Source organism: Lissotriton vulgaris, chromosome 5 (assembly GCF_964263255.1).
Source record: "Lissotriton vulgaris chromosome 5, aLisVul1.2, whole genome shotgun sequence".
Lineage (NCBI taxonomy): Eukaryota > Metazoa > Chordata > Amphibia > Caudata > Salamandridae > Lissotriton > Lissotriton vulgaris.
This window is the reverse complement of record NC_141693.1, coordinates 795,667,835-795,693,846: the sequence shown is the minus strand read 5'-3', so window position 1 is coordinate 795,693,846 and position 26,012 is coordinate 795,667,835. Positions and strand designations below refer to the sequence as shown.

The window sequence follows — 26,012 nt, the reverse complement described above, 5'->3', positions numbered from 1 at the left end:
TAATTAAATCCATTTGCGTGCAGTCCAGATGATAGTGGTTATGCCCAACATGGATAAGCCTGGATAAAGCCAGAATGATCCTTTTGGAGTGACAGTATCCGCTTTATAAGTTCATGATTCAATTCAATTCAATTCAATTCAATTCAATTCAAGGTGGATGACATCCTTTCAGGGTTGTATGCTCTGATTAATTGCAAAGTGACTTGCAGTTTATGGATACCCTATTGTCAGTGGCTATAGAAGTTGACATATGCATGTGTCCCATTCCCCTCCTCCATAAAGTGCTCAGGAAGGTACAGCAGCAGAAGAGCCATGTGCTTTGATAGACCAATTCTGACCTTGGAGGCAATGGTTTCTTTTGTTGGTCAAAGTATCTGTGAGTTCACCAGTGCATCATCCAATATTAACAGCTCTGTGTGTTGGCCAGATATTCCCACAACAACTCTAATTAAATTATGCTTAGTGACTTGGAATCAAGAAGGGTGGATTTACAACAGGTGGCTTGTCCAAAGGATGTAGCAGAATGCATTTCAAAACATAGAAAACAAGACACATTATTTTCACACAGAAGGCAATGGAAATTTTTCCATAAAATGGTGTTCATTGAAACATCTAAAAGTAATCTCTTCTGATCCTGAGAAAAGTCTCTTAAAGTCCAATGGGTAGCTATAAAGTCTACCAGAGAATGAGTGTCTAAAATAGAAAATGTATTGAGAATAGTGGCCACAGAAGTTCTTTTGATCAAAGGAGGCCAGTAGTTTATTCCACAATTCCCGCCTGGGCTGTCCCTTTATTGCTTTGGGGTGTACAAAATGCTCCATTTGATCTTTTGAAGTCAGCTCTATTCCCATATTTGTCAGCTAAGGTGGCAATTTCATTAGCCATTAAAGCTAAACACTGGGGGTGTTCGAAGCCTGGTTAATAGATGAATCTCACCTTATGATCCTACCAGATAAACACTTAGGTCCGGCCTCCTGTCCAGGCTAAAGGTTTATTTCACATTTAATTTGGAGCAAGATATTATTGGCCAGTGTTTGCAATAAATGATGTGCCACGGTTTGCTTGATGTTACAAGAGCAGTGCTAATATACCTTGTTCATCTGAAATGTTTTCCATCTACTAGATCTTTGTTAGTCACGTTGTAACAAATGATAAAGCTCACAAACCATCCACTGCTGAAGTTAGCGGCTGTGTCAATCTGCGGCAATCTTGATGACTTCCAAGGATAAAAGGTCTCCTATTGCCATAGTGATTGGAAGTAGATCAACTGGAGGTCTTGCTTACTCTGGTAAATGCAGATGGCATCTCTATGTTAAAAATATTTTGATCAGCCACCTGGGCTGCATATATTCTTTCCTGTAATTTATGGTGTTTCTTCTAACAAAGATGGTCAGTTTTCAGAAGCTGTGTTGCCCACAGTGAATGAGAAGTCTGTATGAACAAAGATATCTGTATGTGAATAAAGTGGGGCTTTGCATTTAGATATCTGTGTATGTTACCCACTGAAATTTTACCAAGAAGTTGGCTTTGTATATCCTCATGAATAAGGGATGTGACAATATGAGAAGGTAATGCTACTTACGGGTAATGGTAATTACTTTGAGTCTGCCTCATCATAGTTCTATAATCTCACCTTCCCAAAAGGGTATTAAAAGTCTAGTATACCACATATGCAGGATGTTTGGAGGGTAGGTGGAGGTTACTTATTGAGAATAATAAAGGAAATTAAAGAAATACTGATTTAATATTCAATGTAAGTACAGGTTAGAAGGCTAGTAAATACCTATCTCTCGGGTAAGGCCCAATCTCACCTGAGTCTGTAAGGACGGTGACAAGGAAGACAGTGATTCAAACTAATGAAGATTACTGGTAAGTAATACTTGGTTTATGAGTGTTCACCTAATTTGCAGGATTTCTCTTGGTACTGCTCTGACATTCCTTTGAAAATGCCATTTGAAGAGTTTCAAATGAAAGTGCAATAGATGTACAACGTGCATATGTTACATGCAGATCACAAGTAGATCACCCAGTAACAGATATCAGCTTTCGGAAGAACAAGAGCACTGAATCAATGTATGACTACTTCTGAGTGGAAGTCACAATGGCTTTTCCAGCCATTGCCGTAGTAGAATAAAGAATTCTTCCTAACATATTGAGAACCATGACCCCAACTCATACTTTGCAGAAAAGCGTTCAGGATTCTGTTGTTTTAGTCCACCGATATACTTATGGCTAATTATTTCAAATTGCTTTTGTGCCATTCTTTTATTTTAGGTGCTGTATAAATAGCATTGAATGACTTGCAAGTTCAACTCAACAAGTAGGCGCTCTCCCTGACAAAACTGCTCAGCTGCTGTGTATATTGGGGTTGTGAGAAATTGCAAATATTTTCCTCTTCAACTTTGAGCTTCTAAAAACAATTTAACAATCTTTGAGAGCATCAGGTATCTGATAAAGTTTCACAAAACTTTATATAGTAGTAGAAACCATCATTAAACTGTTTTGTGCTAGGAAAGGTCAGAAAAAAAAAATGGAAGGACTGTTTTAAAACACTTCTAAGTAAATTTTCCTGAACACCGTTTTGCAAAGGTAAAATATTCTCTGGTTAAAAATGTATTTATTTGTGTAACTTTTAAAAATGATCAAAGAGAATAGTTTTCCAAATGTACCTAACTTCGAATAGTTTCCCAAATAACCCTAACTTCAGGGACAAAGTTTAAAACTTCATCCACTCCTACTTTACAGATCTTTTACTTTTTGAAAATCACATACTTTTCTAAAGAGAAAGCCCAATGGAAGTAATAAGATAATGAGGGAGTAGTGGAATATTGTTAAAGTATCTCAACATGTTTAACAGTTGCGAGAAATGTATTACTGCATCTTCAGAATATGTGTAACAATTTAACAAATGTAAAATAAGTGATTTTAGTAATAGTATGTTATTTAACAGCCTCGTGACATTCTAGAATTCATCAACCATAGGAGGACAGATCAGGAAATTAACTGATATATCATAGAGGCTAATCATTTTAATTTCAAGAATTACAGATGCTTGTGTTAACCTAGTATAACAGGCCACTGAGGATAAAATCTATATTTGCATCTCAAAACACAAATGGAAATTTGCATGTGATGAGTGAAATTGCAAACTTCCAAATGCCTATCTCCTAATATTGAATATTTTATACAAAAATTGCATGTGTTCTCATTCAAATAAAACATTAAAATAAACCATAAATGGGAACATTATCTCTTAGTTTCCAACCATCTTTTCCTCACCTGTAATGAGGTTGTCCACTAGTGTGGTTGGCATGCAGAAGATGCCCACCAGTAGGTCGCTGACGGCTAAGTTGAGGATAAACATGTTGGTGACTGTTCTCATCTGTCTGTTCTTTAGCACGATGAAGCACACCAGCATGTTCCCAATCATGCACATGAGAAAGATGAAGATGTATGCCAGGATAAACATGGCTGCCACAGGTGTGGCATGCTGATAGTAGAAGGAATAGGTAAAGTTCTTGAATACACCATGGCTCATATTCTTGGTACCAGGAAAGCTGAGATTGTAGAAAGATTTTGCAGAACCTGGAGAATGAAAGAGAAAGTACATATTTGCTCTGAGTATCCTTGTCAATACTAATGCAGTATGTATTACAAGCTGATATTGTTTTTATTAACAAACTACTTTAACAATGCAGGTTTTTTTTATTGTTTTAATTTTATATTTAATTTTCTTCCAATTTTACAAAAACCCATGGAAAATAATCAATCTACTTTATTGTAAAGCAAAGAAATTCAATAACATACTACAACAAAAACATCAGGAAATAAAAAATCAAAGAACTCTAGGTTATGATATTTAGTGCAAGATAGCAAACACAGAATCTCATATAATTCTTAAGTTTAGCTTTACTATAAAACAACTAAATGTCACAATTGCTCAGCACACAATTGACCATTATGAACTAATGGGATAACCCAAAATACGAAAAAGGACCATGGGTACAGTTTATCATGAAAAACAAGAGGTCCTGACGTAGCCCCTTCAGTTGCTCTCGTCGAAAGAGACAAAAGGGGACGGGACTCTAGAAATTTTTTGGCTGAGTCACTATCAAAATATTCCACAAAATTATTCACACAGAAGAGAACAAAACATTCATAAAATGACACCAGAGAAAAAGACACAGTTAGCTGTATTTTATAGACAAAATCTTTTTATGGAAATTCTTTTTATGGAAAAGCAGAATCAATAGGATATTCCCATTTATATCAATATGCGGTTGCTCTAGAAATGGGTGCAAGGAGAAAGTGTTCATATGTGAAGAGAGTTAGAGAAAAACAAAGAGAAAAAAGTCAGAAAACATAGTATTATCATTTCATATGTTAAACACTGACTGGACACTGAAAAACCAGTGTGCTTTGGCCTGTCTATACAGTAATTAGTGTTCCATTCTTCCTTATTTGTTACACAGACTGATGACGGAAAAACACAATGCATCATCGGAATACTGAGACCAGTAAGACTTAGTAAGGGCCCTGAGATGGGGGGGTGTCTCTCCTGTGTGAATAATTTTGTGAAAGATTTTTATAGCGACTCAACCAATTAATTTCTAGTGTCATGTCCCTTTTGTCTCTACCCAAGAGAGCAAATGAAGGGGCTTCGTGAGGACCTCTTGTTTTTCACAACACACAATTGAAGCATTCAAAAGATGGTTCGCCAGTGCGCCATTTGTAATTGATCTTTTCCCTGTAGGTCTTTTGAAAGGTTAACATATGCCCAAGTTCTAAATTTATGCTATAATAAAATCAGATTACAGCAATAGACTCACATCTTAAACAATACATTAATAAGAAGGTTTTAATTGCTTGCTTATGTAGACAGTCCAACTAAAGAACTGCATAATGTTGTTTTAGATGGTTTTTAAATTCACGTCATAGACGAGTGGAAAAATAAATCTGTAACTTTCTTCCTTAATCGGTGTAGATTAATATTCTGTTCTTATGAAAGTGTTCAGTAAAAGAACAATCTTGGAAAATGCAACAAATTACATCACACATGAAAAATTCCAGCATTATTGTTTAGATCAATTCCCTAGGTTCTTTAAATTGTATATTATTCTAATGAGTAAGGCACTATTGGAAGTAGTTATCAATGCCAGCTTTTCCAATAATAAAACTACCTTTCAATGTGACCTCAAGCTCCACTATCGAGCATTGCTACTTTTTTGACAATTGCCAAAGTAGTTGTTTTCATATATCCTTAAACTCTGAGTTCCCCTTGTGTATAGTAAGGTCCATACTATGCTACCTGGGTTTGATGCACTTTCCCGCCCCATGAATTATCTGAGACTGTACTAGTCCTTCTGTCGAGTTCCCATTAAGTCTGCATTGTACTACACTTAGTTTGAATTTTACAGTCATGTATTTTGGTTCAGATGCCCGGATGTTAAGTATTGTCAAGTGAACCTCCACCTAGGTAATATTTCATACACCTTCTTCAGTCTTTTCTTTTGTAACTGCTTGACATGACATCAGAGCATTATTTGTGTGCTTTGTAATACTGGCTCAGTGGTGGTTCAGGCAAAAAAAATTGCGGATTTGCATTCTAAGAACATGAACACAAGTAATGGTTTAGGGAAATTTGGTTTACCATTATTAATGGTAAACCATTGATAATCCTATAACACAAGAGTATACCCTCTTTGATAGGTCAGAAATCTTAGGATAGTAAAGGCACTCACCATTTTATATAATTAATATTTGTCTCCTAAAGACAGAAACCCTTCCTTATATGACTGAGCAGCTGTTAGGGGTTTAAAGCCTCCTTCACTCTCAGAGTTAAATCAGTGTAACGTTTTCATGGCATACAACTGTCAAGAGAAAGTGTTCTCTTTCACAGTCCACTTTCTAGGTTTAACTATCTTGGGGCACCTTACGCAATGGCTGCATGCACCTTATTGGAAAACCATGTGCCTCCACCTCAACTGATCTACTCGAGACCAAACAAGTGAAAACTGCTATTTTTTACTTAGGACAGAGCGTGTTGCCTATTTTTTGGATGAGAGCACAATTATTATTTTGTTATGCATGAGAGCAGGTATTGCTGTACATAGTGATTATATTCTGGTACATTGTGGGTAGAGATGCCCAAGCAGACCCTAGATAGATGAGTGGAGGTAGAAGATGTTTACATAATTGCACATAAACTAGAATAGGGCACTTTGAGAAAAATAGAAGCAAGGGTTTAACCCAGGCAGGATTTGCTGGTGCATTTTCAGTTTAATAACATATGTTTTTTCGTCTGAAGAATATGAGTGAGAGGACTAGTTTCAGTTCAAGGCAGTGCTTAATTTGAGTTGGTGGTTGCTGGTGGGACCCAACAGCATGCATTTTTGGGGACCAGCACTTAATTTTCCTCGCCAGACATTTACAGAGGGTAAACACACACAATGTGGGAAGAAGGAGAAAAGAAAGACAGAAACTGTCACAATCAAACCGTCATAGATAAAGAACAAACTCACTAGAATGTTGTTCAAGGATATTAAGGAAGTGGTTTTGGCAGTACAATAAACTAGAACAACACTGTAATGGAATTCTGCGTCAAAGGTCTGTTTTCACCCATATTAAATAATAGAAGCTTGATGAGCCACCTTCAAAACTCTGAATGCAACTGATTCTCCCTGATACTTATTACACTTAAACCAGAAGGTAACCTTAGCTTTTGTGTGGAATTTAGGAAAGTGAATCAAATTTTTGACTTGTAATCCCTTCCCTTTCCAAAAGTGGACATGCTGAGAAACTATTAGGAAACGACAAACATATTGATACCATTGACTTGATCAAATAGAGCTGGCAGATTCTACAACGGAATATGACCACCATTGCACATTTGTCTTTGTTCAACTACTGTGCATGTTTCAGTTAAAAGTGTTACAATTTGAATTTTAGAAAGACGTAGGGACACCATTCTGTGAAAAAACTTTTCTTTAACAGGGAGTAGTAATTGAACATGAACCACAGCATTATTTGCTCAGATTTCACTGCTCACTTTTACTTATCTTTGGTTCAGGTTTGGGAGCGCAGATAGTCATATCAATTACATCTGATATCGACGTTGTGGCCAAAGAATTTTACAACTGTATGGCACACATTGAAATCTGAATGCAGTAAAACTGTCTTAAGTTAAACACAGAGAAAACAGAGTTGATACTCTTCGGAAGTGACATCTCTTTTTGGAATGGTTCTTGGTGGCCAGTTAATTCAGGTCTGCTTCCATCTACAGTTCAGGGTCATGTTTGATGGCGAACTCTGTTTCTCCAAACAGATCAATCATATTACATCTTCATGTGTTTATCTACTGAAGATACTTTAAAAGGTATTTCCATGTATTCCATTAGACATGCAAAAATTGGTAATGGTTGCCCTGGTTCTGTCTAAGATAGATTATTCAGTAGAGAAAATAGAAATTCCCATTGTGAACCGAATATCAACCACATTCACTCTTGGGCTCACTCACACTAAATATTAACAGTGTATGGGCTGAACGATAAAGTAGAAAGCAGCCCATCCCACAAACTAGTATGCCACCAAATCTGAGATATAACATCAGAAGTTTTTTTTTTAAAGACACTTTAGATCACGATTCATATCTTGTGACAGAAAGATTAAAACAATTTGTATAAAATCCATATATTGCATGCAATATGCAATTTAAAAACAGTGTGTACAATATAAAAACATTCATACTTTTTTTTACAAAAAAGAGAAAATCTTAGCGGGGAACCCTATTTGCACTGTTCAAGAAAAGCTGTTGCATTGACTGATCCAACAATTTACATCAAGTTCATATCCTGGTGAATGTGAAATTCCATTCATTCCAGTGATTCCTTGTGGTTGGATTCAGGAGTGATCAGCATTGACGCGCTTCTGTGGTAAATAACAATTATAAACCCACCTTCCTCAGGATAAAAGGATAAGGGATTTTTTCTCCCTCCTCAGAGTACAAACACTGTGCATAATCTATGGAGAGGGAAAACATACAAAATTGTATTTAAATTTCTATATCTTCTAATTCAATGTCCCACCCTCCAATCTAAAATTCTCTGTTCACCTTCATTACACCAATATTAGAGACTCGCACTGTACCTTCTCTTTTTGCTCATCCCCTCTACAATCTCCTGGTTGTGTACAATCTCTTTTGGTGGTTATATATTACCTAAGATCCTATTTATTAAACTACCCATGTATTAGGAAGGAAATCTACCCCTTTCATTCACACAAATCATGCATACAAATTCCTTCATATGTGCATTAAGAAAAATGACACTCACCACTCTTAGTGATGTGTATCCAGTTGTATTGGAACAGTGTATAGAAGTTGTGGTTTTGTTCAATGGAACCACAGTCACACCACAGAGAGGGGGAATACTTTTTTGTAATTCTGGGGTGGAAAAAAAGGAAATATGCAGGGTGCTCTTAGAATTTATCATCCCTCATTGTAATCAGAATTGATTTCTCCTAGATATATGTTTACTGATCTACCTCATGTGGGCCAGTTTTGTGCATATGTGGTAGTTATGTCATTCGTTCTACCGGGAAAATATATCTCCTATTGAGTCACTGTTATTTTACAGCCACTGACTGGGGGGGATGAGTAATTTGTAATGTGAGTTCTCTTCCTCTCGTGTTCAAGTAGCTCTTATCTCCTGGTTGTAGTCCCACACACAAAAATTATAAATCGGGATAGTGAGGAATTAATCTCTTAAGAAAGCAACCATGCCCAGTTTTAATCAGGTGCACTCAGAGACAAATAAAGAATACCTAGCCTCTCATAAGCCTGCATGCCTGAAATATATATATTTTTTTAAATATTTTTATTTGCATTTTAACATAACTCAACATCACAGTCATGTCATTATCAGTACACACACCCCTATTCTCCACCCACCCTTCCCAGAGTTGTACATTTCTGTCACAGTTCGTAACACACTGATTCGATATTGATAGAATTCACTTTTTCGATGCCCCAACCATCTCCTTTGACATATGTAAGTTAGCATCATATGGCTAACTAATGGAGTGCGTATACATACTTATGTTGAATTATTCTCGTCTGCTATCTTATTATCCATATATATGCGTGACGATATTAGTTCCTTAGCTTAGCTTGTGTGCCACCATTTTGTGTATCCCTCTGTGCCCGCGAGCCTCACTCGCTCATCTACCCCTCCCGCAGGAATAGAGAATTTCACTAAGACAGCAGTTTTCGTTTCTCAGCTTACTGTGGCCGAAACTAACAAGTCTCTTTATCAGTAATGTTCTCATGCCCCAGAGACGCTGAAGCCTAGCTCTATGGCATTGAGTAAAGATAGCGAAGTATCCTCTGCAGGTGCAGATGCCTGCTGCATGATGGCATTGTTCACTGGTCTGGGTTTCAGTAATTTTCCAGAAGGGGCGTACCCTAATGAACTGTGTTGCATTATAATGTATTGCTGTGATGCAGAGAGTCAGTCCTCTCGTTCGCACTCCTAGGAGTGAGGTCGGACAGGGCCCTCTCATATGAGTGTATTTGGCCTAATAAAGACTGTTGTTTATTCTTCTCCACTGTCCGGCTGACTTTCTACAGAATACCTATAGGTGAGTGCGGTAAGTCACTCGGGTGGATTTGAGCCACGCTTATCAGATGGCGCCCGAACAGGGACCCCGCGATAAGGATCTTTCTCACCCGTAAGTGGGTAGCAGAAGACCGGGGACCCGCTGGTCGGCACGGTGGGCCCGGGTACCCATCTGATGCCGAGCTTGGTTCTCGCAGCGCTGCCCCACCCTGCTGATCGGGAGAGGTCCCGGTTCGGATCTTACGCCGGGGTCCAGAAGGCGGAACTCGAAGCTGACCGTGTTTGTCCTGGCAGCCGGAGGTGGAGAACGGTAGAGGTCGGTGCCGCCTACGGAAGGTGAGTGGTCCACCTGTGATTGTTTCAGGAACTGGAGTGTTCCGGGAGACTAGGGTGTCTCCAGTGGTTTGAGGAGCCGGTGTGCTTCTGGGGCTAGTGTGCTCCGGGGAACTCAGAGTGTGAGTAGGCGCTCTGACAGACTTGACGAGGTTGGGGGAATATCTTGATATATTGTTTGTAGTGATCCGACCGGGTGGTACTGTGATGAAGGCGTGGCTCATTGCGGGTGGACTCTGGTACTTACCCTGGACTCCTTAAGTGGCGGTTCAGTGGAAGTGAGTCCTGGGTCCCCTGTGGTAAAGTGCGCAGTGATCCGTAGTGCCGCACGGGGAGCGGATTTGTTCCCCATCCTCAGAACAATTAGCGTATTGTTCGGTCTGCGGTAGGGTCCAGGTTCCCCAGGACTTGGTCGACGGGCCTTGTCCCATTTGGTAACACGTGTTTGGAGGTATTGTATATGTGTGTGTTTTCCCAACGTACAGTTATGTGTGTGTGCGAATGAGCTCGAGCTAGTGATTCAAGGTAACGAAGTTTGTGGAGAAGTGTTTCTTTCACACCAAGGCAGAGATGCCGTGTTTCAGTAAGTTACGATGTTTTGGATGCTGCTGTCGCCCCTCAGATACTAGGCTGGCCGAGAGCCAACCTGCACCCCCTGAGGGCACTCCAAGCTTTGATATGTATATCAAGCACGGATTGCCCCCGATTTTGTTTGGCACTTTATGGCACCAGTACACCGCCGACAATGTGGATTTACAATGGCCCTTGACAGGTTCTTTTGAAGAAGCAAAATTGGATTACTTGCAGGACAAATTGTTTGCTAGGCGTAGCCGTCAAAGCATGTTTGATTCTTTAGGAGTGTGGCAGAAAGAAGCCAGGAAACGTAAGTTGAGGGAAGAGAAGGAGGCTTTTAAAAAGTCCGCGCAGACTATGGCACAGAAAGCGAGAGAACATACTAAGAACGAGAATGAGCAGCGTTTGGAGCGCGCAGATAGGCTTTGCAGGTTGAAGGAAAATAAAAGTTATGTAGTGCGAGAGGATGACCAAGATGAGACATTTTGAGTGCCCGACCCCCTCCTCCTTATGCCCCGCAGTCATTGTACCCCTCCCTGCCGGCCCCGGCCTCCACTAGTGAGGTTTCGGATCTATTGGCAAGTGCCCCACAACAACATGGCGCAGCGATTTCTGCTTCCCACCCTCCGACATCCCTTGTTTCTTTGCTCCAGACCACTTCACCTGCACCCTCCCAATTCTTTTTAGCACTCCCCACCATTTCAGCTAGCACCACCCCCAGCCAGGAGATGTTAACGCCGAGTCGAGGCGCAGGTAGAGGACTGCTCTCACAGGTACGGAAGTTGCTTACACGTTCTACAGTAGGTTTAGATGAGAAGAGTATAGTGGCTAATCAGGCATGCCAGTGGGCAAAGAATAATATTTATTCGTTTGAAGATATTTGGTCCACGATGAAAGATTTTGAGCCCTTGATGCAACAGCACGCTTTGTGGCATATGTCAAATGTATTGATATCGCTATGGGAGCAGGGGTATGGAGGTGTGGCTCCGGCGACTTTGCGAGATATACAGAGCGGAGCTTTCAGAACGAATACTGGGGTGAAGGAGGTGATGCGTAGTTTACGCGCTCTATTACAGTACAGAAATGAATTGCCCTCTGCAGGTACGCCCCATTTTCCAGGTATACATCCCATGCGTGAGGTACACCCTATTTTCCATCCCGAGATCCCCGAGATAGTAGATCCAACAACGAAGGCTGTCACTAGAAATAGGGTAGATGCACATTTCCAGGAGCAATGGGTGTATACACCATGGAAGAGAAGTGAGGTATTAGCCTTGAAGGCTCAGTTGCCAGATTCTAGAAAGAACCCTACTGCATACTACAAAGAGTTAACGGAAGCCGCGTCTTCCACTGTAATGACTTTGGCTGATGTTGAATTGTTTTTTGGGCTTTTGGTCCCAGTTGATGTGTGGCGGCAAGTGAAAGGAACAGATCATTCGGAAGAGTTGGGAGGTACGTGGCAGAAGTTGCAAGATTGGGATAAAGAACGTAAGCCAGGAGAAAAGCAGAAAGCTGAAATTTTGGCCTTACCGGGCGCATAATAAAATACATGCACTCTCTCATTCCCCCGAAGAAGGTAGACTGGGACAAGTTGACGGCTTGTAAGCAGAAAAAGGATGAGGCAGTCTCGGACTTCTTCACGAGGTTTGAAGAGATGTTTATGGATTTCAGTGGGCAGGATGTGTCACAGGATGGGGGGTTGCGACTCTTTGTTAATAGGTTTGTAATGAACTTATTGCCCGAGATTTCAGCAAGATTGCAAGCGTCAGAAAGTACATGGACAACGTCCTCTCCTTCTGGTATCCTCAGTATGGCGCAGTATTATGAACACAGAGAAAATGAAAGTAAGGACAAGCAGGAAAAGAAGGCTAAGGATTTGAAGACTAGGGTTTTGTTACAGCAAGTGGCAAGGGGTCGAGGAAGAGGTGCAGCGCCAGGACGCGGTGGTGGCGGCTACGGGAGAGGTGAAAGTAGGGAACGATTAGGACCGAATCAATGTGCAAAGTGTAAGCAAGAGGGGCATTGGTGGAGGGATTGCCCATTGCTTCAGTCGAATGCTGGTTCAGGGCGAGGACGAGGAAGAGGTGGTGGTGACTTTGGGAGACCGAACGCACGGTCAGACGGAGGTGGGAGGCCGGGAGGTAATTTCTTTGATAATGGTGCAGACAGGCAACAGCTGCAGAGAGGCGGTGGTCAGTACTACCATGATGATTACTCCGTAGACGATTTCACAGGGTTCTCCCATAACTAGGATAGCGTAGGACAGAGCGAGGGACCAGTGCCTGTGGAAGTTGATCAAAGGGGACCCTATGTCGAGGCAGACTTATTGGGGTCTCAGCAAAAATTTCTAGTGGATACGGGTGCAACGAAAAGTTCAGTAGCTCATTCTCGGGTCCCCGGGGCGGCTCTGTCTGGCAAGAACAATATCTCTGTGGGTTTCTCAGGTACCCCAGTGATTAGCCCCATTTCTAAACCCCTTACGTTGACGATTGGTCCTTTCACTGTTGATTCACCGTTCCTGTTGACATCGAATTGCGGAGAAAATTTATTGGGCTTAGACTTACTGAAGAGGTTACACGGCACCATCTATTGTTCCCCGGACGGCGTGTACATCATATTGGGTCCGACTGTTGCTCGCCCACTACAATGTTTTTCTAAAGATGACCCATTACCACCTGAATTTGCAGGGATACCCGACAGTTTGTGGGCTATCAATGATACCGATGTAGGAAAAATGGATATCGCCCAGGTAACAATAAGGGTAAAGGTGGGAGCGAAACTGCCCAGGGTTCCACAGTACAGGATTCCTAGGGAGGGAGAAAAAGCCCTTTTACAGATAATACAAGATTTGATTAGGTCTGGTGTAGTGGAGGAAACGGATTCGAACATATGTAACAGCCCTATACTACCGATCCTTAAGAGACGGTCGCCTGAAGCTACAGATAATACTCCTGATGTATATAGGTTTGTGATTGATCTACGCCATGTGAATAGAGTAGTGGAACCTCAATACCCGGTGGTCTCAGACATTACTACGATATTGACAATGATTCCCCCTTCTGCTACATACTTCTCTGTTCTGGATTTGAAAAATGCTTTCTTCAGTATTCCAGTACATGAAGACAGCCGTTATCTATTCGGATTCTCATTGGCTGGCCGAAGCTTCAGGTTTGAGAGAATTCCCCAAGGGTACACTGAAAGTCCGAGCATATATAGTCAAGCACTGAAAGCGCAATTGGATGAACTGGAACTTCCACCTGGCAACGTCATGTTGCAGTACGTGGACGATATCCTGATAGCATCGGACGACGAGCAGGGTTGTCGAGATGCTACCATTAAAATACTGCACCATTTGGCAAAAAGGGGGCATAAGGTGTCCCTTCCAAAGTTTCAATACTGTCGAAAGGAGGTTACCTACCTCGGCCACCTCCTTTCGAAAGGGGGGAGGAGATTGACGCCAGAGCGCATAAAAGCGATTACTAAAATGAAGGTACCTAACACGCAGCGAGAGGTGCGCGCATTTCTGGGCATAACATCGTATTGTCGACAGTGGATACCTAACTATGCGCTACTAACAAAACCCCTATTGTATCTGACTACCAAAGAAGTGCGCGAACTCTTACCTTGGACCCCTGCATGTCAGGAAGCGTTTGAGTCACTAAAATCTGCTTTATGTTCTGCACCCGTTCTGGGAACACCTGATTACCAGAAGCCTTTTGTTCTTTACTTACATGAGGCGGAAGGTTGCGCGTTGTCTGTACTAACTCAGTGTTTCGGAGGGAAACAGAGACCCTGCGCTTATTTCTCTGCAATGCTTGACAATGTGGCAAGAGCGCTGCCGAGATGTCTGAGAGCCACGGCGGCTGCTGCGGTCTCTATAAGACAATCGTCAGGGCTCGTATTGGGTTCAGACCTCACAGTAATGGTACCGCATGCTGTGGACATTTTATTAAACAGAACACAGACGCAGCATTTAACTAGTGCTCGTCTTACTGGTTATGAGATGACCCTTTTTGCACCCCATGTGACAATAAAAAGGTGCGCCACATTGAATCCCGCCACATTGTTACCTATCCCCACAGATACAAAGGATGATGACATACATGATTGTCTTTTTAGGACGGAAGAAGAGAGAAAGGGGAGGGTGGATCTGACAGACAAGCCTTTAGACGAACCGGACGGGGAGTTGTATGTAGATGGGTCTTGTTTCAAATTGGCAGATGGTACATCGACAGCAGCGTATGCAATAACGACATTACAGACGGTAGTGGAGACATCTAGGATACCTTACAATTCGGCCCATGCTGCTGAGATTATAGCCCTACTGAGAGCATGTGAATTGAGTGAAGGACTGGACGTGAACATTTATACTGACAGCCAATACGCCTTTGGCGTGGCTCATAATTATGGGCGACTGTGGGCAGAACGGGAATTTTTGACTTCACATGGACAACGCATACAGCATGGTCCACTGATATTACAACTGTTGACAGCACTGACGTTACCTAAGCGACTGGCTGTGATAAAGTGTAGCGCACACAAGACGATAGTGCATGATGTGGGACGAGGCAATGCCTTCGCAGACGAAACAGCAAAAGAGACTGCTCGGACAAAATTACCACGGATGTTTGTGGCAGGACCTGCTAGATGGGTCCCAGACGTTAACATGTTCGCAGATACTGTGCAGAGTGTAAAAAATATACAAGAAAAAGCGACTGCAGATGAATTGAGGACATGGAAGGATGGTGAGGGGCGATTGGATGCGGATGAATGTTGGACAGATGTGACCGATAAGAGACGATGGTTACTATCGAATGCGTATGTTCTTCCAGTGGTGACGATGGCGCATGGGCCCGCACATATTAGTGCAAATGGCATATGTAAATTGTTGGATCCAGTGTGGAGCAATAAAAATATCTCCAAAGTAGCGACTCACTTGGTCCGACAGTGCATGGTGTGTTTGAGGCACAATCCTGGAAAGGGTACCCCTGTCCCAGTGGGAAATTTTGCACCTCCCTCTTTCCCTTTTGAGGTGATTCAGATGGATTACATCGAAATGGAGAGGGTTAATAACCTTAAATACGTCCTTGCGGTTGTATGTGCTTTCAGCAGATGGGTGGAGGCTTTTCCAACGAAAGACTGCTCGGCTATTTCTACTGCAAAAGTGTTAATAAAGGAGTACTTTTCTCGCTTCGGATTACCTAGGGTGATCTGGAGTGATAACGGTACGTCCTTTAATGCGGAATTAGTAAAGCAAATATGTAAAGGTTTACAGATCTCCCTAAAGTTTCACTCAGCTCAACATCCTCAGGCCGCAGGTTTAGTGGAGCGGTTTAACGGAACGCTCAAACTGAAAATGGCCAAAATACAGGAGAGTACAGGTCTCCGTTGGCCAGACGCCCTTCCTTTAGCCTTGCTTTCCACGAGAGTAACAGTAAATTCCAAAACGAGCATCTCCCCCCACGAAGTGATATTTGGCCGTCCGGCCAATGTCTGGGGAGTGCCCAGGCCTAAGTGCTTTTCTGAGATCCAGTACCCTTTGTTGACAGACTACTTGTATGCTTTGACTAAAGATCTTTGTTCTATTCATCAGCAGGTAGCAGACACCCTGAAGCCGCTGCCGGAGGGGCCTGGACACTAGATCAACCCAGGGGACTGGGTTCTCATCAAAAGATATCAACGGAAGTCTTGTCTGGAGCCGAGGTGGTCGGAGCCGCGACAGGTGCTCCTCACCACCCGTACAGCGCTGCGTGTGGAAGGCAGGAAGGCATGGACGCACGCCTCACACGTGAAGAAAGTCCCGCTGCCGTTACCCTATGACAAATGGGTAAAGGACGGCATTGCTGATGAGGAACATGAGCAAATACCCAGATATGTTCCTTTCTCAGATGCTTCACTGATGGGAGAAGAGCAAAGTGACGCCGAGAAGTCAAAGTCACGCGCAGGAAAAAGTGTTTCAGTGAGCTCTGCTACTCCCGTTGCTACTAGTGAAGAGACATCAGAGAGTCCAGCACCTGCCACAGATACACCTGTTTTGTTCACTGACCCCGAAGTGCGAGGGAGCACTCGCTATAATCTGCGGCCCGAAGAAAATAAATAAAAAATAAAGGTGACAAGTGTGATGGACTGAACACTGGAAGAAGGGCTTAGTGATAATTTTGTTAAAAGAAGATTAGTGGTAGGGACGGACTTGTAAGAGCCCTGGTGTTTAGCCGAAGATTGTGGTTCTATGAGACTATAGAGTGGTGCCGGGCCCAGATTAAGTGCTCCTCTGTTTCAATTGCTGTGATTTGAGCGACGTGGGAATAAGGTATGGACGGTAAAAGCCTGCCTGTGAGGCTTTGAAGGACACAGGGAAAAGATCCCTTATTAGGGTTGAAGAACCCCTCTGGCCGGCTTGGTGGCTGTCTGGGACTATTTTTTTTTTTATTAGAAGTGTTTTTTTTAATCTTTTCCATTTTTTGATATCTTTTGAACAATTTTGAAATGTACCCTTTTGGTCGCCCCATCCCTGACGAGGAGCAGCCCTTTGCGGCTCCTCCGAGGCCCGTGCCTGATTCCCCCTGGTTAGCCCTTTCCCGAAAGGGGAAAATAGTGGTCATCATTATAGTGCTAATAGCCTTTCTAGTGACTCTTGGTATATTGTTCTTTTTGGATAAAGCCTATCCCGTCCATGTTTTTGCACCCACACCTACTGCTGTCCCTGAACATAACATGATTACTGTGGATTATGGTGAGAGAATGCTCAGGAAAGGATACAAAGAAAATGTTTTTATAAAGACTTTGCACCATGCTCATATCACTACCAACATCACTGACGGTTGGGTCTGTGGCCTCTTACCTTCTGCTGCCTACAAGAAAAATAGATTCTTAGCACTTCCTTTCACACCTGTGAATAGTTGTGTGGGGTGGTATACTCTAATAGGCCTTGTCAAGTATTTTCAGCAGCCAGATTTCCTGACACCTCGACTACAGAATAGGGGATCGACAATGACAATGCGAGTACGTCCTCTACCCCCCTCTTCCCTTGGACGGATATATACTGACGGACGTTTTGATCAGACATTCATAGAGACGTGCGAGAAGAAGTTGGGCCGGTTTTTAATACCAAATGATACTGACAAAGTTAGGGAAAGCTTCCTGCAATTGAATTCCTCCCTGTCTTACAGACACCCCCCAAAGGGAAATGACAGTGTTAAGTCTCCGATACCCCTGGCTGTGGTGGGTCCCTCACCATTTTTTTGTATAGAGGGGAGGGGTCCCATCAAGGTTGGTAATAGCTCCTGTAATGTGACGGCATTGATACGTTTGCCTCTCAGCCCATCTTTGGTTACACCCCCCAGCATCTATTTTGTGTGCGGAGATAATGGATACTTATGGTTGCCCGAGGGTTGGGGTGGGGTGTGTTATTTAGCCTATATGATTCCTCCTGTATATGTGGCACCTTCTGATTACCACAAGACTCATCGTAGATTTCCCAGTCCACAAGAGCAGCGCAAAAGGAGGGAGCTTCAGGTAGATGACGTTGACCAGACAGACACCTCCTACCAGCAATGGACTGACTTTTCTAAGGGCTTGCTGCCTTTCTGGGGTCCGATATTTAATAGTAGGGCCATTCAACGACTGTCCAGGGTAATGGAAAAGGTAGTCCTTACTGAAGCTGACATTGCGACTAACATGTCTGTTGAGATTCAGGCTATGAGATTATTCACGATTCAAAATAGGATGTTGCTTGACGTCATCCTGGCAGATAGGGGCGGGGCCTGTCGCGTCATCGGGACGTCTTGTTGCGTGTATATTCCAGACTCAGCCCCGACTGTTAACTTGGCAGTACAGAAACTCCATAGATTAGCGACTGAACTCCATCAGGATAATGGGACATGGTCCTTGCAAGGGTGGCTCTGGGGCGCTTTCTCATCCTGGGGTTGGAAGATATTGATAGGTTTGGTTGGTGTGGTGAGCGTAATACTGACATGTTGCCTTTGTGTATATTGCCTCCCTCCATGTTGCTCAATGTGTGCTACAAACTTGCGACCCCAAAAGAAGGGGTCGGGTCAATATACTGCTTCAATGATTACTGAAATTCCTGATGCAAATTGGTTGATGTTTATCTCAGATGATGTTTTTGAATAAAAAATGATGCTCTGCCCCTAGAATGGATGTCGGCGCTACCTTTTGGCAAATAAATATGGCCGCAGTTAGCCAATGATGCTAAAAGGAGGGGCTGATAGAATTCACTTTTTCGATGCCCCAACCATCTCCTTTGACATATGTAAGTTAGCATCATATGGCTAACTAATGGAGTGCGTATACATACTCATGTTGAATTATTCTCGTCTGATATCTTATTATCCATATATATGTGTGACGATATTAGTTCCTTAGCTTAGCTTGTGTGCCACCATTTTGTGTATCCCTCTGTGCCCGCGAGCCTCACTCGCTCATCTACCCCTCCCGCAGGAATAGAGAATTTCACTAAGACAGCAGTTTTCGTTTCTCAGCTTACTGTGGCCGAAACTAACAAGTCTCTTTATCAGTAATGTTCTCATGCCCCAGAGACGCTGAAGCCTAGCTCCATGGCCTTGAGTAAAGATAGCGAAGTATCCTCTGCAGGTGCAGATGCCTGCTGCATGATGGCATTGTTCACTGGTCTGGGTTTCAGTAATTTTCCAGAAGGGGCGTACCCTAATGAACTGTGTTGCATTATAATGTATTGCTGTGATGCAGAGAGTCAGTCCTCTCGTTCGCACTCCTAGGAGTGAGGTCGGACAGGGCCCTCTCATATGAGTGTATTTGGCCTAATAAAGACTGTTGTTTATTCTTCTCCACTGTCCGGCTGACTTTCTACAGAATACCTATAGGTGAGTGCGGTAAGTCACCCGGGTGGATTTGAGCCACGCTTATCAATATCCATAACTTCACTGTTCAGTTCTCTCTTAGTATCATAACCAAAATCTTCCCGGGAGTGCTCTCGTAGTCGTGCAGCCTGTTGCTTAAATCACCTCCCTCATAACCCCCCATCCAATCCATGATAGTGTCGCCACTCGGCCCAGACCCTATGGAATTTCTTCGGGCATCCCCTAGATTTGTAAGTCACTCACTCAGCGGCCATGTAAAGGTCCAGCCCTCTCCTCCATTCCTCTAATCCCGGCGGTTCCCGTGACCCCTAGTGTTTCGCTATGTCTCTTTTCGCTACCACCAGTGCCAGTACCAGGAAGGTTAGCAGGGGGCACGCTAGGTCCACGTCATTGGTCATACCTAGTAGGGCCAGCTTGTGCTCCGGATGGAGCGGGATCCCCAAGACCTCCCTCAGTTCCATAAAGATGTGGGTCCAATAATTTTGTATCAAGTCACATGTCCACATAATATGATAAAAGTCTCCGTCTTCTAGGTGACATCTAAGGCATTTTTTGTCATCTATTTTCCCCATTCTATAGAGTCGCACCCTATTGTAATATGTTCTGTGGAGCACATTAAATTGGATAAGGCGCAGCCTGGACTTAATTGCCACCTCCCTGGGATGCTTTAGTGCTATGTCCCAGTCTAAGTCGTCCATTTCTCCCACCTCAGTTTCCCACGTCTGTCTAAGCTTCACCGGGTGGCCTAGCATGTTGTTAGTTAAGGTTTTATATGTGAGGGAGACTGCCTTCCCCTGGATTTGTTCCTGTAGGAGCCGTCCCTCTAGTGGCGCGTATTCTGGGATCCCATTTGATTGACCGTTTTGGGCTAGCCAAGCCTGCCGCAGCTGCGTGTATTTGAAGAACTGTGAGTGACGAAGTCCGAATTCTGTCCTTAAAGCGAAAAAGGATTTCAATTCCCCCTTGGCGGTCACGTCTCCTATGGTGGAATTACCTATGTCGTCCCATCTTTGGAAGCCTTTCAGTTTATTTAGTTTGGTTAACCACTTGCAGTGCCATATCGGTGTCTGCCAGGTGGGTTTCTTCTCCCATCCCGTGCGTTTTGTAGCTTTATTCCATGCGAGTAAGGTAATAACCATTGCTGGGAGGAGCGGCTCCCGTCGAACACCCCCATAGAGATAGTATAGTAAATTCTGTGATGACATTTTATGTCGTTCTCGTGCATAAGTGGGATGATCTGCCTGAGCATGTAGCCAGTCGTTGATCGGGGCCATGTTTTCCGCCCAATAGTAGGCTTCCAGATTCAGAAGTGAGATCCCCCCGCTGTATTGGTGTCTCTGGAGAGTATACAACAACAAAAGAGAGGTTAAATGTGTCTCAAAAGCCACAGAGACGGAGCCATGTAAAGAACAAGTTGGCCAGCCCAATTTGGGAGGATAGGAAAGCCCTCACACAGCGACCTAGTCAGTGTCATGCTTCATCATAGGGCCCCACCTCGGAGGCCGAGTGCCTCCTCGGTGTGCTACGACGCCAGGAGACTGCGGAGCAGGTTGTGTGATAAGGCGTGCAGTGAAAAAGATAAAATAAAAGTGTCTAAAGGGTATCTCAAAAATACTTTATTAATAGATCCCTTTAACACAGTTAAAATTGGTCTTATGTGTCTGAATTTACAGCCTAAGGTAATGAATTGGTTTAATTCATAACACTATAGTCAGTTAACATGTTTCAGCCTGTTAAGTGGTTTTAGTTTACCTAGGCATTCATCAGGACTAGTGTAACCCCAGCGGTATGGACTCTCTAATCATCCACCCTAACCTGAAGACGTGAAAGTGAAAAAAGAAAAATTAGTGAAAAAGTGCAAAAAGAAAGGGAGAGCCCTTGTATATTCACAAGATATGAAATATTCCTCACAGGGCTAGAAAAGGGTTGGCATGTATGCTCCGGTCCCCTGATTATTCCTGCTGAGGGAAAATATAAAAGGGCCTAACTACTGAGATATAGCCATGCTGTTTAACCTCCGTCATTTCCTTTTAGACATCACCCATTGAAGTACCCTTGGTGAGGCCCAAACCTCTTCTAGCCCTGTGAGGAATATTTCATATCTTGTGAATATACAAGGGCTCCTCTACTTTTGATTGTTATGAGACCATATATGTTGTTTCCACCAAATTCTGGATCCATTAATATGGCATGCGGGAAACTATGTCCTTTGTCATTGTCTGAATGATGGTGTTTTTCCTTATATGTGAGTCTCGGGCCTATGTGAACACACATCTAGATTGTTCTTTGTGGCCACTTTTCATCTTAATCCTACTTTTGTCTCTTCTCCCACTGAGGTATATCTGGATCTTTTCTCTCTTCTTGTTACCTTACTTCTTAATTCTCTCTACTAGTGAATTCCTGATTAAACGGATGCAGTTTTTTATATTGTAGCATATCCTTGGCATATTGATTTATTTATATTCTTGAAAAATGTACATTCTTATTTTGAACAGCTCCATGGACAGTTACAAATTCCTTTGAATGCCTATATATTAGGACGTGTTGTTTCTTTGCTGAAACATGTGTATGTTTTTATTTCAGAACTCTGTGTCTCACACTGGTCTGTACATTCCAGACCTGATGAAGGTGTAGCCCCAGCTGGGGCCCCACACCGAAACGCGCATTGGCGTTTTTTCTCTTGGGGATATTTGGTCTGATCCGTTTTCCATCTTCCCAAGAACTTATGTCCAGTCTGTAAAACATAGATCAGCCAGTTTCTGTTATGTACTGTGATATGTTGTGTGCATGTGGTATGGAATGTATGTTATTTTGGAATGTATGCTGAAATGAAATGTATGTTTGAGATTGGTATGTGGGACTGTTTATGATTAAATTATGTCTTGAATTTTATGGATGAATTTTCTACATTGATTGTATCTATATTATTGAATAATTATATTATGTAATAAAATGTGTACAATTGTATCCTGTTTCCTTTCTGCTTTCAGTTGTCTGGAGCTGTTTGGGAGTATCCAATGACCTCCTTTTGAGGCTCTGAATAAAATAATTGGGCAGGTCCCATTTTTCTATTGTGTTTCTTGTACTTCCCCGCCCTCCTGCCCTTTATCCAGTGGGCGTCACCCTTCTTTCTAGCAATTGCACTATCACTTCGAGACGTGCTGTGTTCAGAATATGGCCTTTAAGCCATGATTTCAATTGGCTCCCTTGACTGTATTTAGCTTTTTTTTCTTTAGTTAATTTGTTCATTAGTCCCGCCTGAGTCCTTTTTGACTTTTGCTACCTCCCCTAAGCACCGTTCCAGTTACAGGTAATGTTGCTCTGTCTGTTGTATTTACAATTTCGGAGCACTATTTTGTTAATCACTTTTTTGTACATGCTGTTGCAGGCAGAACAGCTACATAATTTCCTGACCTCATTTTAAGAACACTGCTTTTCAGCATGTTTGTTTTCTTTTTTGTCCTCTCATCGCCGCAGATCATGGCGCTGCTTGTTTCCTTTTATGTTGGCACACTGTTTTTTCAGACCATTCCTAAGGTTTGTATTTTGTTTTCGCCTTGCAGCCTGCACACTTATGTTTGAATGTTGTTGTTTTTTCGTCAGGGCTGCTACCAGTGCAGTTACCAGTGTGACCATATTCATTGTGGTTTGTAATCTGCGTGGTCTGCAAAATATAAACAAAAACATTCCAATTTTGTCTTGTAAAATAACTTAATGCACTGAACAAATGCTACAACAAACTATTTCTTGGGCATATTTTAGGTGATCCATTTACAAATGCCATAGAGGTGTGTATTAAGCGCAATTGATATTTTGTAAAAAAAAAGGACATTTAACTTTGTATCTAGTTTTGTATCAAAGAGTAAAACACCTCATAGTACAGCAGATGCTATTTTATTGCAGCTTTTTGTTGCCCTTATCTACAGTTCATTGCTAAGTGTTTAGAACATGTGCAAGATGTTTTATCGGTACTCCAGGAAGGAGACAGCACTGTTAAGATAAGGAACAGGAATCAAACACTATGGGCCTGAATATGAGTATGGCAGTTCGAGGACCGCCAGACTCGTGAGCGAGTGGTGGTGGCATTCCATCCATTGCCACACTGGTGGTCTGACCACCCTATTAGGATTTTTCCGGTCAGACCACCATTGCACCCCTGCGACGATGCATGCAGAGGGCACATGTTGTGCACCATCATAGTTTTGCACCCCCAGTTCCTGCACAGGATGGAATTCACAACATGTGCATTCATTTCCGTGCAAGAGCGTGCACTGGTGGTCCCATGGCTGTGCTGTTTAAGGCTCACAGTGAGCCTTTAAACAGCACCGCCATGAGACCGCCATGCTGCCAGCCAGACCACAAAGTTTTTTGGCTTTTGGCAGAGCGGGGCATGGTGGTGGCATGCCGCCCACTCCTGCACCAACAAATTCGTAATGAAGCACTATGTCTGTTTCTCCAACTGTTTTGCCACATTGTGTAACAAGCAGAAAATACCCAGTACTTTTAACCCCTTCAATGCTTGTGACGGAACCATTCCGTCATCAGTCACGGTTGGGCTGTCCTGATGACGGAATGGTTCCGTCACGACCACACCCATTTTCATAGGGGCCCAGCACAGGAGGAAAATATCGCCCGCAGCGATGCGGTTAAAGCAGTGCTTTTTTTTCGAAACATAAATAAAAACATTCCAATTTGGTCTACGCAATGGGCACTTTATTTTCTGCTCACAATATGGCTGCTTTTTGTCGAACATTTTTTGCTTTAGTGAACTTTTCATTTATTTGCAAGCTGTGCCAATTATTTCTCACATTAGGGCTACGTTTATTTCATACTGCCCTTTATTTTGATAAAATAAAGTTTATTAAATTGTTTGCACACAATCCCTGTCTATCTATTATACATAACATTTCTTTCTTTATGTGCTTGTTACTGCTGGGACCCATTCTTAGGGTTTGCATTTTGTTTCAGTGAGCCCCTTAGGCTTATGTGTCCTGATTACACTGCACCTCCTTGACCTATGGACGCTACTTCCCTGTTTGCATCAATGAACCCAAATAATGCTTATAATCTAACAATCTATTCCTGAAAGTAACATTATCAAACAAAGACCCACATCTCCGAAACGTATTCAACAACCACAAACCTATGTCATCCTCTATGGCACTCTTTCACATTGCTTAGCTGTTGACATTGTTTAACTCTTGCCCCAATGTGGCCTATGGGCTTCTATGCTGTTCTACCAGAAGAGGGCACACACTTTAAATTTTGTTTCTGTGGCCTCAAAGGCAAGGAAACAGAAAGAATCTTCAAACAATGATCTCACATCTAATTTGTCAACTTTGTAACTGTCCCTGATGCACTAAAATAATCTGCTTATGTCCAGAGCTCCGATTGGATTAATAGTGTGCTGCACATCTCTACAGATGAATATCTGATCTCCTATGTCCCATTACAGTCAATTTTTTTCTCCTTTCCTTTTTATCGCAACATGTACGTGCACTCCCTGGTCAACTGAGTGAGGACATTCGGGGCACCAGGCTCTTTATTGAACATTTGATGATATTTGCTTGCAGAAAACAATATGAACAATTAATGCTTTGAAATTTTTAACATTGGTACATTTTTTTTTAGTGACAAATTTATACATTTTATAACTATGTGTGACATTCATCAAATTGTTATGGTTTTAATTAACTAAACAATAAAGTTTAAATTTCAAAAATTTCAAAAAATTGCTTGCAGAAGTTGGAAGTCATGTGACTGGTTTGGTGTGTGAGGTGACCCTATGCTTCTGGATGTAATTATGCATATCAAACAAATCTTGTATTTTAGTCATGCCAGTCAGATAGTGGTGTACTGACCTGATTAAACTGTGCATCTGATAGGAAAATCTATATTTCTGGCAGAGTGTGATAGGAAGGGGTGCTTAATTTGAGTATGTGCTTTACAATGTTTATTTATTTCTGTGCTGTAGAAGTAGCATGTAAATGAGGATATTATGCCCACCAACTGCTGAGGTAACCTCTCCCCAGCAACAGACAGCTCTGTAACCTTCCAGGGGCAAAGTCCAAAGATTTCAGTAGTGGGGATTTCCCTGGGAAAGCAATGGGCTGCTGAGCAGAACCTATACGAAGACAACAAAACTCTTAGTCTGAAAAAATGTAAGGGTAACGCTCCCCACCTTGTGGGCATTTCACCACTAACACTGCACTGCGCATGTATATGCAAATGATGCCAGCTGTGTTCTGCTCTCAATAGGTTGCCAATTGTTACCTCTTCAAATCAGATTCTTGGTGTTATTATTGTCTTTTTTACTGTTGACCTCCCTGTGAATTCTTCTCCTTGGTGTGCACACAGCTGTCAGATCCCTGGAGCACAGCTTTCCAGATGTGTTTCACTGTCTGTAGCTGCAAATTACAACCCAGTGGTACAACAAGTCTATTGTTTACCCTCCTATACCTCGTTCTACTATGCTTCTAGCATGATTCCTTGGCAGACTTTTCTCTTGGAGTGATGCCGATTTTGCTGTACATTTTTAATAAAAAGGGACTCTGTGTGTAATCTGCTTGACTTCTGGTAAATAACCCCATATACTTTAGGCCCGAGGCCATGAAAATCACCACCCCATGCTGGA

At 42.5% G+C, this 26,012-nt stretch overlaps 1 protein-coding gene across 1 annotated transcript in view; it reads right to left on the bottom strand.

Annotated features, from left to right (window-relative positions):
* Positions 1 to 26,012, bottom strand: part of NPFFR1 (neuropeptide FF receptor 1) — a 1,604,207-nt gene that overhangs the window by 717,458 nt on the left and 860,737 nt on the right. The window contains exon 2 of the mRNA XM_086920211.1: positions 3,280 to 3,585. Coding sequence (XP_086776337.1) covers positions 3,280 to 3,585 — 306 coding nt within the window. The remainder of the gene's footprint in view (positions 1 to 3,279; positions 3,586 to 26,012) is intronic.